At 37.0% G+C, this 16,927-nt stretch overlaps 1 protein-coding gene across 1 annotated transcript in view; it reads right to left on the bottom strand.

The window, feature by feature from the left end:
* The window catches only part of DCC (DCC netrin 1 receptor), a 1,209,032-nt gene that overhangs the window by 90,510 nt on the left and 1,101,595 nt on the right, over positions 1-16,927 (bottom strand). The window contains exon 23 of the mRNA XM_047769428.1: positions 6,673-6,835. Within this exon, the coding sequence (XP_047625384.1) occupies positions 6,673-6,835 (163 nt within the window). The remainder of the gene's footprint in view (positions 1-6,672; positions 6,836-16,927) is intronic.

Raw genomic sequence — 16,927 nt, 5'->3', positions numbered from 1 at the left:
GTATTTCTCAAATAAAGGCAAAGCAAAGAAACTTCCATGGCTCTCTGCTGTCTCTTTCTCATACTGTGGCAGTTTCCACTGCATAATCAGGTTCTGGTGGGTTTTTTTTTTTATTATTACTCAATGAATTTATTACATTTATAGTTGTACAACAATCATCACAATCCAATGTGGGATGGAAATTCTGGTGGGTTTTTGTCCTGTCTATCTATCTATCTATCTATCTATCTATCTATCTATCTAGTCTTACTTCTGCCCTTAATGCCTTCATAGTCCTATTTACTTACAAACTACTTACCCCTTAAGCTTCCCGTCAAGCCTTTCTTCTTTAGGAAACCTTCCTGACGACTTTAGTCAGTGTGATTTTAGATTAGCTAGTTTCTGGAATTCCTATTGTGGCTCCGTGCAAATGAACTTGAATAGTATCCATGAGGATGTAGGTTCAATCCCTGGCTTTGCGCAGAGGGTTGGGGATCCAGCACTGCCCTGAGCTACAGTGTAGTTTGCAGACATGGCTCAGACTCGGTGTTGCTGAGGCTGTGGTGTAGGCCAGCAGCTATAGCTCTTATTACACCCCTAGCCTGGGAACTTCCATATACCATGGGTAAGGCCCTAAAACGACAAAAAAAAAAAAATTAACTAGTTCACTCATCTCTCTCTATACCACTCACCTTGCACTGATCATTGACTGTTTTAAAACATGTATGCATTTGTTTATTTGGTGAGTATCTATGGAATAGTAAATGTGTGTCAAAAAATGTGCTAAGTACCGGAAACACAAAGATCAGTGAGACAGTGGGGGTTTAATCAATGAAGGAAAAATGGCATGGCTTCTGCTTTGTTGGAATGGGGACCATGCACTGGAACATGCCAGGTAGGAAAGCTGAAAAGTAGAGATCAAATCATAAACATTTAAAATACCAGTAATTCAGTGGGAAATTTCAGAAAGCTTTTTACCTGAAGAGTTAATATCAATCAGATTGGTTACTTTGTGTGATGCATATCACATACTGAGCACAAAGTAATCACTTGAATAATGAGAATTTGTCATTATTGATTTAGAAGTTTTTTTTTTAAGATTCTTTTCTGATTCTTTATTTGTTATCTGTTCCTTACTTTATACATAACCTATAGCTCTAAGAGGAAACTTCTTTCCTTTTTTAATTAGAGTATAGTTGATTTACAGTGCTATGCCAATTTTAGCTGTGCAGCATAGTGACCCAGTCACACATACATATACATTCTTTTTGTTTGTTTTTAGGCCTGTGCCTGTGGCACATGGAGGTTCCCAAGCTAGGGGTCAAATCAGAGCCACAGCTGCCGGCCCGTGCCACAGCCACAGCAACTGGGGATCCGAGCCACGTCTGAGACCTACACCACAGCTCACAGCAATGCCAGATCCCTGACACACTGAGCAAGGCCAGGGATTGAACCCCCATCCTCATGGATAGTAGTTGGATTCATTTCCACTGCACCACAATGGGAACTCCTATATATGCATTATTTTTCTCATACTATCTTCCATTTAATTTTCACCTTTTTTTTTCTTTCTTTTTAGGCCTGCACCTGCAGCCTATGGAAGTTTTCAAGCTAGGGGTCGAATTGGAGTTACAGCTGCCAGCCAGTGCTATAGCCATAGCCCCTCGGGATCTGAATCCCATCTTCTGCCTACATTGCAGCTTGGGGCAATGCCAGATCCTTAACCCTCTGAGCGAGGCCAGGAATCAAACCTGCATCCTCAAGGGTACTACTCATGTTCTTGACCCACTGAGCCACAATGGGAACTCCCTCCTTTTCACTTTTAATCGATATGCTAGGGGTTTGAACGGGTTAAAACCCACAATGATTGCATGCCCATTCTATTCCAGATTGTGGTACCATTTTAAATTCTAAAACACCACAGTCATCTCAGAGATTATTTGGCCACATGGCAATAAATTATGAAATCCTCACTCTGCTCAAGTTGTTCACAGGAGACAGACAAATATCCCTGTACTAAAGTCTTGTGGTCAGATGTTTAGGAGACTGAGGCAGGAACATTCTGCCCCACTGAGGACTTCAGGAAGGCCTCAGGAAGGAGATCTGAACTGAGGGTGAAGAATGACCACAAGATAACCAGGAAACAATATGCTGGAAAGTACAAATACCTGCCTGCTTCCTCCATTCAAATCCACCCCAAAGGTTTCCAGCCACCTCAATCTCTATGTTGACTATCTTTACTAAATGCTAGTAAAAACAAGACAAAAAAATTGTATTGGAAACCCAGCGAAAACATGTCCCAGTTACTCAAATAAACCTTCATTTTCTGAGATGGAATTAAGATATATTGAAGCTCTAAGTGGTTTGGTTAAAATCCCTTTGGGGTGAGTACTGAAAATTAATTAAAATGCTAAAATTTGAAAAATAGTTGAAGTGTATTATAAAGTACAGTTGATTTCATTTGAGTTTAGACATTGGATCCTCAGTACAGATGATGATTTTTTTGTTAAGATTTGAATGTGTATTGATAGTTCAACCTTGCAATGTACATGTCAAATCAAACATGAGGCTTAGTTAATGGATGATTCTATCATGTAAACCTTGAACTGTATTTACACATTTAAATTTAACATATTCAGACAAGTGGTTGATCACCTGCCCATGTGCACATGTGATAATTATAAATCCAGAATTTCCAGAGTCATCTCAACATCAAATGTTTTGTCTTTAATATCTATAGATACATTCTTACTTATCATAATACATGTTCTGTTCTACATTTTGGCCAGGAAAATGCTATTACTTTATCAAAAAGCACTGAGCTCCCCCATCAATTTAAGCCTTCCTAAAACACAAATTGTATATAATATGATATTCTAGTATAATCTCACTAATTCAAAATGTGGAGGGGAGTCTCTTCAAAGTAGTAAAAATTTTTAAGTTAATAACTAAAAGAAATGTACTAGTTCAATATATATGAGGAGTCTCTTCAAAGTAGTAAAACATTTAAATTAATAACTAAAAATAAATGCAAAATTATTTTTATTTCACTTGAATTTGAAGCTAAATGCTATCACGTGATTCTATAATTTAGTAGTATTCCATAGAGAATTTCAGGGTTTTAAAGGTGGAGGAGTTGGAGTTCACATCGTGGCTTAGCAGTTAACAAGCCCAGTTAGTATCCATGAGGATGAGATCCCTGACCTTGCTCAGTGGGTTAAGGATTGGGCATTGCCTTGAACTGTGGTGTAGTTTGCAGATGTGGCGTGGATCCCACGTTTCTGTGGCTGTGGCACAGGCCAGCAGCTCAGCTCTGATTTGACCCCTAGCCTGGGAACCTCCACATGCCATGGGTGCAGCCCCCAAAGAATGAATAAATAAATAAATAAATAAATATGGAGGGGTTGATAGAAATTATTTAGTCCCATTTCTTATTTGAAGGAACTAACATTCAGGGATTAGGTCTTCCTTTAGGTTTAATTAAATAAGTGGTAGAATCAGAACTAGAACTTGCGTTCTATCTTTGTTATTTTGTAATATAAAAAGAAAATCTTACCAACTAGAATGGGAGTCAGTGTGTTAAGCCAGCTCATTACCTCATTATTAAATAAATCACAGAATAAAATGTGTAGACATTAAATTGAATAAAGTATTAATGATAGTACACAAAAATATGTTTCAATCCATTTGGATGTAATTGAAGTTCCCCAATAAAACACCAGACAATTAGCATTCTCCAGCAGCCCTAAATACAGAGATATTGAAGAAGACCCTGGACGTTTCCTACTTCCCATTATTAATTACATCAAACTTCCATTTCTGAGAGCCCTATAATGGACATTATTTCTGTTTCAAATTAGAATTGATTTTGCTTTCATCTGAATATATTTAATTTGTTCTAAAGAGTTCAGTGGTGGTATTATCAGGGGAGAGAGGTTCTCAGTGAAGTCAAGAGAAGCAATCTAAAAAAAAGGATACAAATGAACTTATGTGCAGATCAGAAACAGACTCAAAGACTTTGAAAACTAACAGATGGATGGTTACCAAAGGGGACAGGTGTTGGGGGAGGGATGGACTGGGGTTTGGGATTCACATATACACACTAAGGTATATGGAATGACTGGCCAATGGGAACATGCTGTATAGCACAGGGAACTCTACCCAATATTCTGTGATAATTTACATGGGAAAAGAACCTGAAAAAGAATAGATGTGTGTACATGTATAACTGAATCACTTTGTTGTACAGCAGAAATTATCACAAAATTGTAAAGCAACTATACTTCAATAAAACTTTAAAAAATAAAAAAAAGAATTACAGAAATAAAGGAGAAATTTTCTTTTCTCCCTTTTCTCTGTTAACATATACAAAGAGACCAAGATGAATGCCAACAGTTCTGTTACTGAAGAAAAATGTATGAAATTCAATTGTGAAAACATGCCAAGTAAATATTAAGAGACTTTGGGGTCGGGGGGAGAGGGAGAACCCAGTGGGCAATAGCATAGCAGCTGTAGATTCCCTTTATTTGGGCTTTTAGTCATTCATGGCGTTATTTACCCTTTCATTCATTCCCTAATTTTCAATACTAGTTGTACCCAGGGCTCAGCCTCTACGAAAAACATTAAGCTCTTAGCAAATGAATAGGGTGGGATTTAAGACAATATGAGAGTCTCTCAAAATAGCATAGAATCCCACTTTTGCACATGGAGAAGCCTAGCAATTTCTCTGCCGAGAAAAAAGATCCAGGAATTGAGTTCTTCAAGTCAATACAAACCTTCAAGCATTCTTCTCACAATGATGAAAATGATAAAAACAGAATAAAGCAAAATGGCTCACTACAAATGATTTAGTTAATTTAATTAGTTTAGTGACTGCTTCCATGTTTTTAAAAGTATCACGAAATAAGGCTCGAAATTGCTGCCGTACCGTTTGCATTTCTGTGAACCCCTCTCAGCTCTGTCTCAGAGACCCTCCATTCTCCATTTACAAAAGACCTTTTATGGGATTGGTGGACCAAGATATTATTCAATGACTTACTCAATTACAGTGATTTCCCCCCAGAGCCTAAGTGCCCAGCATTTGGAAGCTCAGTGGGTGCTTATAACTCCCCAGATGCTTACACATGAGCCCAATGCTGTTACTCTCATCCTGTCTGGTTCCTTGTTTGGGAACAATGGACGAGGACACCGGCTAGCATCAGCTTTAAGATTGTCTAGTCAAATGAATGCAGCTGGATGTAAAATTTGACCTGCCATAAAAGTAAATGAAATGTGAAGACTGCCCTCATACCTCCATGGTACTTTCTCCCATATGTAAATCTTCCTATATCCTATTACTAAACATCTCAAAATGCTGAATACACTAGAAATCAACAGATAGGGTCAGAGGATTTTTAAGAGAGAAAGGCTTAGGTATTAGCAAGAGAAAAGGGAAAATGTTCTAATAGAGAATCTTTCTCTAACAGTTTATGTGGCATGATAGTTGTTAAACAGGCTACCTATGGGGTTGTGCCTCAGGCTTGCAGAGCACCAAGCCTCAGGCAAAAAAAAACAAACAAAAATTAAGGGAAGAATCTATTACACCCAATCCAGTGAGGACAGCACAGCTGAAAAAGAGTTATCAGGCTGGATTTGAAAAGTGCCAAAGAGGAAGAAAGTAACCAGAAGATTATTGCTGTTTCTCATTACTGGCTGATAAAGGTTAATATGCTGGCTATGGAGTATTGCTGCAAGAGGATAAGCTGAATCAAAACCATCTTTCCATTCCAAACTTTGTACTTTTAAAACATATTTATTTTTAATTTGATGGCCACACCCACAAAATATGGAAGTTGCTAGGCCAGTGACTGAATCTGAGCCACAGCTGAGACCTATGCCACAGCTGTGGCAACTCTGGATCCTTTAACCCACTTAAAGGGCAGAGATCAAACCGACAGCTCCACAGCAACCCAAGTCACTGCAGCCCTCGGATCCTTAACCCACTGTACCATGGCAGGAACTCTCAAACTGTGTACTTTGATGTATCAAGTACATACATATGCTATAACCTAGAGCTTTATAATATGAAAATATTTTTAAGCCCCTCAAAAGTTTTAATTTCTGAGAATCAACCAGAGCTAGGAAACCTGAACCATTTTTGAATTTCTGGAATCTCTCTTCTATCCTAACCATAGCCTCCAAACTAGACACTCCATAGCATTATAACTATGTTGAGTTTGGTATTTTATACTTATCCATGCAACAAACATTGATTAAATACCTAATGGTCTCCTTGCCACAAGGGATAAATAAATACTTATAGAAGAACACACATCTCCAACCTTTTATACATAAATTCAGAAAGGGCCATAAGTAGGGACATAGTGAAGTCCACTCCCCAAGTGTTACTTAAGGAACACCTGCCCTCACTTGAAAGGAAGAATCTGGTCTCAAGAAGGAAAATCGAACAGAAATATAAAGCAGATGTCCTGGTGGATTCTGCTATCTAGTCTTCAAACCTAGTCCTCACTCATTTACGTTATGGGCCTGGGATGGACAAAAGGCAAGATTTCCCCCAGGTCAGGAGATAAGGTAAGGAACATATGGTAAATTAGGAAAGAACACAGGAAGAGAGCCATCAAGAATCTAACTCAAAAAGATGATAATCAGGTCAAGCAGCAACCTCTCTGCTGTGGGGAACTAGCTGTTACCTACTTTCTCTGCTGGGCTGAAGAGCGCCGAGTGCAAATCACAGCCACAATCACCACCACCAGCACTGTGATGACGCCAACGGTGACCACAATAATCACAAGCAGGTTGCTGTTCTTCTGAGGAGTGACGCTGCCATGTGGAGGGTGCATCTGACCAATGGGTGGCTCTGGGAAAAGACAGGCAAATGATGATCAGGTTTAAGGAAATTTGGCAGCCCATTTCTTATCATTTTGAGTTAAGGATTCCAGAGTTCCCATTGTTTTGGGCATTCCTGTAGTTGGGAAAAAAGCAATGAAAAATGAGAGAAAAGATCTAATTTTTCTAGTCAAGAAAAATGAGATCAATGTCCACACAAAAAGTGACACAGGAATATTCATAGTAACATTATTCAGAATAGCCAAAAGTGGGAAAATTCAAAGCCTTCAAGTGATGAATGGATAAACAAATATGGGAGACCCATTCAACAGAATATTATCCAGTCATGAAAAGGAATGAAATGTTGATAAAATATTTATGTGCCTTGAAAATGTTACACTAAGTGAAAGTAGCCAGACACACACACACAAAAGGCCACCTGTTGTATTATTCCACTTACATGAAATCTCTAGAATAGGCAAATCTATAGAGACAGAAAGTAGATAAGTGTTTGGCAGTGGATGGGGGGAGAAGTGAATAGACAAAGACTGCTTATTGTTAGAGGACTTCCCATTGGGGTAATAATAATGTTCTAGAACTAGAAAATGGTGATAGTGGCTTGACCTTATGAACAGACTAAAACCTAGCGGATTATGCACTTTGAAATGGTGGTATGTGAATTATATCTCAATGGAAAAAAATAAGCTATTGTACTGAGTCAAAAGTAGAGAATGCAGTAAGCATGCTTCTTCGAATGCTAAGAATTCCAGTGTGACAAGAATCAGAGCAGGGTGAGAAAATACTGTCCATTCAAGGCTGTGAAAGACAACTATTTGACACCAATCACTGACAATTTCCCTTGCTTTTAAGAAGCTATCTATAAAGTACATTTAATTTTCAACCTGTCATGTTAAAATAGAGGTATATAAACTGTAGCACCTGGATTCTGAAAAGGGGATACAAAAAGTGGGAATAGAACATTCGTGAAGGTACAGGAACTCTCAATTTACAAAAAAATGAAGATGATTCCAGACATAGTATTGTGTGAAAAAACTGAATGAAATTTAGGTGTCCCATGGCAATCTTTAGTAACTTTGGATGAACCAAGTAAATCAGGTCAAGTGGGTATTAAATATATGTTTGTTAGGCAGAAAACCTCCAATGATGAGCATTTATTTTGTAATGGACAGTGTGCATGCATGCATGTTAAGTATTTATGAAAAAGATTACATTTAGAGATAAGTCCTTGGTATGAAGTATGAGATATTTCCCATCATTTTCCATCCCATTTTGATTTCTAGAATTGAATTAAGGGAAATAAATTAAACAGTATATTAAAAAGTTTTCTTTTCAACCTGTCAAAGGTGTATGAATTCCACTTGAAAGCAGCCACAGGGTTTGGAAAAAAGTCAGAAAGTCCTGATATAAATTTTTCCTCTGTTACTACAGTACATCATGATAGACAATATTTAAGTGAAAATAATAGAATAAGAAGACATTTTGATAATTTGCTCATGTAATGGAGAATGACAAATGAATCTTTAAATTGCTTTCTTTAAATCCTCAGTGATTAATCAATTAGAAATACTCTGTTTTATGTCATATTTATTACAACCTACACAATTTTCAAAAGTAAATATTAGCATATAATTTTATTTATAAATTAATTTTAAAAGTAGCGGAAAGTAATGAATTTGTATGTTTTCATAGATCTAAATTTGAATGTATTTCTTGAACCACCTGTATAAGCCTTCTATACTCCATGAGCAAAATCTTTAGGCCTGCTGCACCTCAGTGCATTTACCTACAAAATGGAAATAATATTTACCATTTGTAATTACTGTCAGAATTAGAAAAAGTACATACAAAGCAACTGCCTCATTGACTGACACAGAATAATTCTTATAATATTATTCTACTGAAACATTAAATAAAATGTTTCCTAAATGAATAAACTATCATGTCTTTCCGATACACTGGTGAGGGCTTCCAAACTAAAAACTTTAAATTTTTGTTTATTTTTTCATTTTTTAAAGTTTTATTGAAGTATAGTTGATTTATAATGTTGTGTTAATATCTGCTGCACAACATATCAATATTCTGTGATAACCTACAGGGAAAACAAATATTAAAAAGAATAGATATGTGTATATGTAAAACAATCATTAATTTTTTAGCAATGATATACAATATGAAAGATAATTAACTTGTTTTTACCAATGAATATAATAACCCAGCATTTACCTCGAAATTGAAATACCATCTTTTGCCAAGTTATCCAAGAATCATTGTTTTTCTTGAACAGTCACCTATATTTAAATAAATTATTGCTGACTCAATACCTATTTTGGAAAAAAAATAATACCTTGAATCTCAGGGAGAGTAACTTATTGACAGTCTTTCTTTTCTTTTTTTTTTTTAATTGTTATTTCCCCAATACAATTTTTTTCCTACTGTACAGCATGGTGACCCAGTTATACATACATGTACACATTCTATTTTCTCACATTATCATGCTCCATCATAAGTGACTAGACAACAGGCTTTAAATAGCACTTTTGGAGTTCCCTTCGTGGCTCAGTGGTTCATGAACCTGACTAGGATCCATGAGGATTCGGGTTTGGTCCCTGGCTTTTCTCACTGGGTTAAGGATCCAGTGTTACCATGAGCTGAGGTGTAGGCTGCAGATGTGGCTCGGATACTGAGTTGCTGTGGCTGTTGCATAGGCCGGCAGCTGTAGCTCTGTTCGACCCCTAGCCTGGGAACTTCCATATGCAGGGAGCATAGCCCTAAAAAGCAAAAAATAAAAATAAAAATAAAAAAAATAAAAAATAAAAAATAGCACTTTCTGTTAAAATACTCTGATTATAAATGAAAGAAATAAGATTTCCTTGAAGTAATTTTTACATTTACTACAAAGGAATGAGGCATGTAATGAAAGGTCAGAGCTTTCTGTATCATAGTTTTACTTAACAATTTAAAAAGTCATGTTACAGTAGTATCTCAATATGCCCTTTCTGTGTGTAATAAATTAATTGATTAGAATGAATTAACCTTTTATGTAAGAGCTTACAATGGAGACAGTTGGGGAAATCTCATGGATTTTATTATCATAATTTAAATTTAACAGTGCACCATTTCTGACAAAGTTAGTTTGAGTCATACATGGCAGTAACACTGCATGAATATTTTAAAAAACCTTTTAAATTGGAAATTTCCAAATTTTTACTCTTCTTTCTTCTTTTCACCCAGAAGAGATCATGTTCCAAATCAGAAAACAATGAATCTGGAGTCTACCGAGTATTAGTGAGATTATATTGACGGCATTTGGCTCAGAGATTTAGGGTTCATGAGGGCTCCTATTATAAATCTTTGATTCCAGGCCTTTATTACTTCCTCATAAAAGTTCTCATTAGTTTAAAACTCAATATTCAAGATCTTTCATTAGTTTCCCCTTTAGCCATTCAAAGGCTGAATAATCAGACTATCTGACATTAAATGGGCATTTAAGAAAGACAAGTGCAATGGTATCTTTAGATGGAGTTGATCCTTGTTATTTGCAGTAATGGTATTCTATGAAGTCACCACACATTCTGAATTAGGGGATAATAAGCATTGCTTCTAGAGAAAATAAAGTCTCAGGTTCCTGGCAGCCTCTGGTCACAAACTTCTTATCAATCAGTCAATGCATAACTCTGTTTTATGTGTTTCTGTTTAAAGACAACTTATTTAATATGTAATGTTGATTCATTAACACTGAACTCATAGCTAACAGCACTATAAATGTATGTCCCAGTGAAGCTTAATTAATACACATCTTTTCTCCATAAGGCACATCAGCCTTGTGTACCTGGAAACACTAGAAAGCACTTCATCACCACATGTAGGAGTAGCTTTAAACACTGAAACTACCAACAAAACCCCCTAAAATGTGAAAAATTGGCACTAAAAGTATTGCCAAAAGGACACATCCACAGTATGAGAGCTAAAACATGAAGGCAGAATGGCACCTTATTCCAGCACAGCTGAGTTTGTGAGCATTGGGCTGCTCCAATTTCTGGTTGCTCTGCATATATCCAAGGATGACCATAGAGCCACCATAATTATTGGGTTCGTGGGTTAGAAATAAAATTTTAGAGAGTAGGTGAATTCACAAATAAAGAATCTGCAAATGATAATCAACTATATATCTAAATACATCAAAAGACTGCTCTAAATGACAAAAACCTTTAGAACTCACATCTCTAGATTGTGTAGGTAAGAGTTCTGAGACTCAGCCTGACTCCAGAAGGGGCAAGGTGGCATCTATCATCTTTTGAAAGTTGCATGGCACAATTCAGACTTGCAAATCTCATCCAGGGCCCTGGGATTATTTCACGAGATAATGGACACATCACACTGACCACACACCCCAGCACAGAATTGGTAATCAACAGATATAATGTGGCTCGATATGTTTCATTTTATGTGATTTTTCCAAATTAAAGAAAAACACCCTATTCTAATGTACCTGTTCCTGGTGTTGGTCTAAGAGCCTGGGTATCCAATGTTTGAGTAATCAAGGCCTAGATAAGTGTCATTAAAATCAGTGAGAAGGGAATCACATTTTTTAATGTATATTATTTAATTTTGCCTGCATTCCCCCCCCCGGCAGTGACAATGTTGCTTTTTTAATTAATTAATTATATATTTAGGTAGGTATGTAAATATATATTGGCTGGCACCGGGGCATATGGAGTTCCCAAGTCAGGGATCAGATCCAAGTTGTAGCTGTAGCAACGCTGGATCCTTTTAACCCACTGTGCCAGGCAAGGAATCAAACCTGCATCCTGGTGCTGCAGAGATGCCACCAATCGATCCTGGTGAGCCACAGTGGGAAGGGAGTCACATTTTTTAAATATCATATGTACATTCCACCTAATTTAATTTTCATGTCTGATACCATAAATGATTTCATACTTTACCTACTAAATTTAATAAAAACAAACATAGATGTCATAATCGGATAAGTCTAAAGTCTTAGTAATGATTAGAAAATTAGTTTTGTGAAACTACTCTAATGTCTCTAATGTGTGTGTGACACTTGGGAGACCTTCAAAAATATTGCATGTTTCTTATCACATTTTCCCTCAAAATCTCTGTAGTAAGCTCACGGATAGACCAGTGCTCTGAGTGCTTAATTATCACATAGAAGAGAAAGCCAGGTATGGAATCCAGGAGTTCTGCCCCAGCCCCCATTTTGAGAAACTGGTCTTATTGCCACAATGGCTGTGCCCTGATAGCTACACTGTATCAAGAGGCAGGTAAATGATGTGAACAGAAGATGGCCAAGTACCTTTCTGAGGAGACAAATGGATCCAATGAAAATTGCTGGTTGGGAAATGAACTTCTCTCCTATCATTGCAGTCTTCCCCAATAACAGTTTTGTTATTAGAACACTTTGAGCTCAACATGTCTTCATAATTTCACAGGCCTTTAAATTTGAACGGAAATTCATATGGCATTGACTATTTCAATGCATTTCCCCTGAAATAAAGTGCTATATAGTCAATCAGCTGGAAAAGATCTCACAGATAATCTAGCTCAATGTTCCCTACAATGAAATATTAATCACCATTATGGGAGGAAAAAAAGGTTTTTTGGTCAATTAAGTTGGAAAACATATTTTTTCCCTCAAGTATCAGAATTTTGAACATGATATAATGTGAACTGTATATTGTCAGGAGAGGGTAGGGCAGAAATGGTTGAGAATGTATTCAACTATTCCATAAATATATACTGAAGAATCAACTAGGTGCTGTGGACATATGTAATGTAATCAAAATATGGGTAACTAAGGATTATATGATGTGATGAAAGGGTAGCTAACCATATGATAGTAATTATTTTGGATTATTTAAGTGTATCAAATCAACTCATTGCACACTTTGAACTTATACAAGATTATATGTCAACTATTTTCCAACAAAGCTGGAGGCAGGGGGAAAAGCCATAAAAGGATTCGAGAAGGCAAAAAGAAATAATATGAGATAAGATGCATACGCAGTTGTCAGACAGTCAGAGGCTTGAAGGAGAAGGACCAGAGAAGAAAAAACTTCCAATGTATTAAATGGCCTGTCTTCTCTTCCTGAAACAGGTGCCCCATCTGGGTCATTGTGAGTGCCAGGTTACTTCCCACCTGGAATCAAGGCACTGCTGACAGAAGAGTTGAGAAAGTTCCAGTTCTGAGCTATTTTTCTGGAAGAGTGGAGAAGAACAAAAGCCAGGCCATAAAACCATTCAGAAGTACTTATAGGGCCATGCATATGTCATTTCATAATCATTTGTATGTCATGGTCTTTTATATTTTGTGGTTTGAGAATAATCTCCAAATTAGAATACTGATTGCTCCCTACAAAAAAAAAAAAAAAGAGGCATAATTGTTGACCTCATGGAGCTTACAATTTATTGGACAAGACTTACACTAAACAAATAATAAAGCAAATAAATATAAAATTACAATTACAGTGTTTCTTTAAAGAAAAGTAGAGTTCAGGTCAAAAGATGTAACGGGAGGATATGATATGAGGTCACTGACAGAAGACAGAGGACATAAAAGGCCTCATTAGAGAAGAAATATTTGGGCTGAATCATGAAGTATTGCTAGGAGTTAGTTCTTACTCCTTTACAAGGGAACTGAGAGGTTAAATGGCCTGTCTTCTCTGAGAGGAGACATGTGTCTGGATCATTGGGCGCAAGAAGGAAATGACACAAAAAAGGCTGGAAAGAGAAATAGACTATTCATATAGAGTCTTATAGATCACATTAAAATTATTCTCAGTAAGATCACAGATGATTTAAGGGGTCTCAGCAAGGAAGTGACAGGCTTGATTTGTTCTAAGAAGATATCTTTTTCCTCTGCATGGAGAGGGGTTGGTGGTAGAAAAAGAGAGACCAGCTAAGAAAATATTGAAGTTCTCCAGGTAAGAGCTGATAATACCTTAAACTGACACAGTGGCAATTTCAGCCAAGCAAAAAGGACAGGTACACAATATAGTCTGAAAGTAAATGAACAAAGCAGATGGAACATGGGGCAGGAAGGAAAGGAAAAGTCAGATTCAGGCCTAGGCAATAGTCCTTCTATCTGGGATGAAGGAGAGGGTGAAAGGGCAGTCAGGCTCAGTGGGGCAAGAACAAAAATTCACTCTTGAAGATGTAAGGCAATGACTTAATCTCTAAAATATACAAACAACTTACACAACTCAACAGCAAAAAAGACAACAACCAATGGAAAAATGGGCAAAATCTGAATAGACATTTCTCCAAGGAAGATGGCCAACAAGCACATGAAAAAATGCTCAACATCGCTGATTATCAGAGAAATGCAAATCAAAACTACCATGAGAGATCACCTCACACCCGTCAGAATGGCCATCATTAATCAGTCCACAAATAACAAATGCTGGAGGGGGTGTGGAGAAAAGGGAACCCTCCTGCACTGTTGGTGGGAATGTAAGCTCGTACAACCACTATGGAGAACAGTATGGAGGTACCTTAGAAAACTATACAAAGAACTACCATGTGACCCAGAAATCCCACTCTTGGGCATATATCTGGATAAAACTTTCCTTAAAAAAGACACATGCATCTGCATGGTCATTGCAACACTATTCACAACAGCCAAGACATGGAAACATCCCAAAACAGATGACTGGATTGAGAAGATGTGGTGTGTATATACACAATGGAATACTACTCAGCCATAAAAAAGAATGACATAATGCCATTTGCAGCAACATGGATGCAACTAGAGACTCTCATCCTGAGTGAAATAGGTCAGAAAGAGAAAGACAAATACCATATGATACCACTTATATCTGGAATCTAATATATGGCACAAATGAACCTTTCCACAGAAAAGAAAATCCTGGACTTGGAGAATAGACTTGTGGCTGCCAAGGAGGAGGAGGGAGTAGGGTAGATTTGAGCTTGTGGTTAATAGATGCAAACTATTGCCTTTGGAATGGATTAGCAATGAGATCCTGCTGTGTAGCACTGGGTACTACGTCTAGTCACTTACGATGGAGCATGATAATGTAAGAAAAAAGAATGTATACATGTATGTGTAACTGGGTCATCATGCTGTACAGTAGAAAAAATATTGTATTGGTGAAATAAAAAATAAATAAATAAAAATTAAAAAATTTTAAAAAGATATCAGAGTTGAGCTTTTATGATGACTGTCAGCTAGAAGGTATGTGTTGGAGATTAAACTTGGGAGTTGGCATAGAGATGGGATTTGAAGCTTGGGAGTGGATAAGGTCACCAGATCAAGGGTGTCATGTGAATAGATGCTCTCTCAAGACTAACCCTCTAGTGCACAGGTACAATGGGAGGACCTGGTAAAAGACAAGTGGGTGGCAAACAAGTTTCCTTGACAATGGAACACTTTTCTTTTTTCCGAGCTTTTCATGGGATCCATGTACCTTGGAATAACCTTTGGGGAGTGCTAATTGAGATCAATGATTTTTAACTGGGGAGGTTTTCTAGAGACAGTTTTGGTTGTTACAACATGGTAGAGGGAAACTACTACTGGCATCTAATGGATAATGGCCAGGGATGCTGCTAAACATCCTACGGTATATAGAATGAGCCTGACAATATTCAGTCCCAAGTGGTAATAGTTTTGAGGTTTGAGAAACCCTGATCCAGCTTAACACTTTCTATGTTCAATGAAAAACTCGGATCCAAAGAGCTTAAGTGACTTGAATCACACGTTCTTAATCCATAGCAAAGTTAGCTATAGAATCCGGGGTTTGGGACTGGTTTGAGGTCCTTAAAATCATTTTAGATAGATAATGGTTAGATGTTGGGCAGAGACTCTTGTAGGCTAGAAATTGAGACCCCCTGGACCACTCCAAATATCTCTATATCAGGGAAATAAGGGTAAAATTTTATTTCTGGACCTTCCCTTTGACAATAAGGTATCTGTTGAGGGTCCAATAATAGCTTATGTATAATAGCTCTCATGCAAATATGGAAAGAACTTTTTTTTCTTTTTAGGGGCCACACCTGTAGCATATGGAGGTTCCCAGTCTAGGGGTCAAATCAGAACCATAGCTGCTGGCCTATGTCACAGATACAGCAGTGTGGGATCCAAGCCACGTCTGCAACCTATACCACAGCTCACAGCAATGTGGGCTTCAAGCCATGTCTGCGACCCACACCACAGCTCATGGCAACACCAGATACTTAACCCTCTGAGCGAGGCCAGGGATCAAATTCACATCCTCGTGGATACTAGTCCAATTCATTTCTGCTGCACCACAATGGGAACTCCAGAAAGAGCTTTTTATGAATACTTTATATTACTTAAAAATGTTACTTAGTTGAGAGAACAATAAAACACAGTTTTTCAAAACTGGAGGGCAAATCACAGCTTTTTCTCCTAAACACAGTTGAAATCATGTTTTACAGAATACCTAATATGGTTCAAAAAGTAGTTAATATTATTAATTTTTAAATAATGCCCCACCAAAGTGTCAACATTTGTCAAACTGAAGTTTTCAAATGTTGAAGTCCATACAACAATATTTCGGTAGGATTTTTTGATCTCTTAACCAAAATTACTAATTTCGAAAATCATAGGAAAAGCTACTAACAAATAGAAATTGGTGAATTTTCTCCCCCAATAAGAAAAGCAGGATTGATTTGAAGTAATTTTCACTATTGTTATCCTTCATACAAATATAAACTGCAAAATCACATTGTTAGAGTTGAAGATTTTCCTGCTTTGAGAATGTGGACCATAAAACTGAATGCATCATAAAAATTAAATACTACCATATCACCACATATTACCTTTGATTCTACCTGTCACCAGAAAATAACTTAGGGAGCCTCTTCAGTTTCCTCAATTTAATTAAGGGCTTCCAGCTATAAGATTAAACATGAACTATAGCCTTGTTTTTCTTTATTTCAATTCCAAGAGTGCTTTTTAAAAAAGAGTGACACACTGTAAGAAAAAGTAAATGATTAGTGAGGTATAAATTTATTTGCAACTGCTTGAGTATCCTGACAATAAACCATCATTCTATTACAATTCTTTGAAGGATGAATCCAGCAAGTACAAAAGTAGATAGGA

The sequence above is a fragment of the Phacochoerus africanus genome, chromosome 2 (assembly GCF_016906955.1).
Source record: "Phacochoerus africanus isolate WHEZ1 chromosome 2, ROS_Pafr_v1, whole genome shotgun sequence".
NCBI classification, from domain to species: domain Eukaryota; kingdom Metazoa; phylum Chordata; class Mammalia; order Artiodactyla; family Suidae; genus Phacochoerus; species Phacochoerus africanus.
The sequence above is the reverse complement of the archived record's forward strand: the minus strand, read 5'-3'. Positions and strand labels throughout refer to the sequence as shown.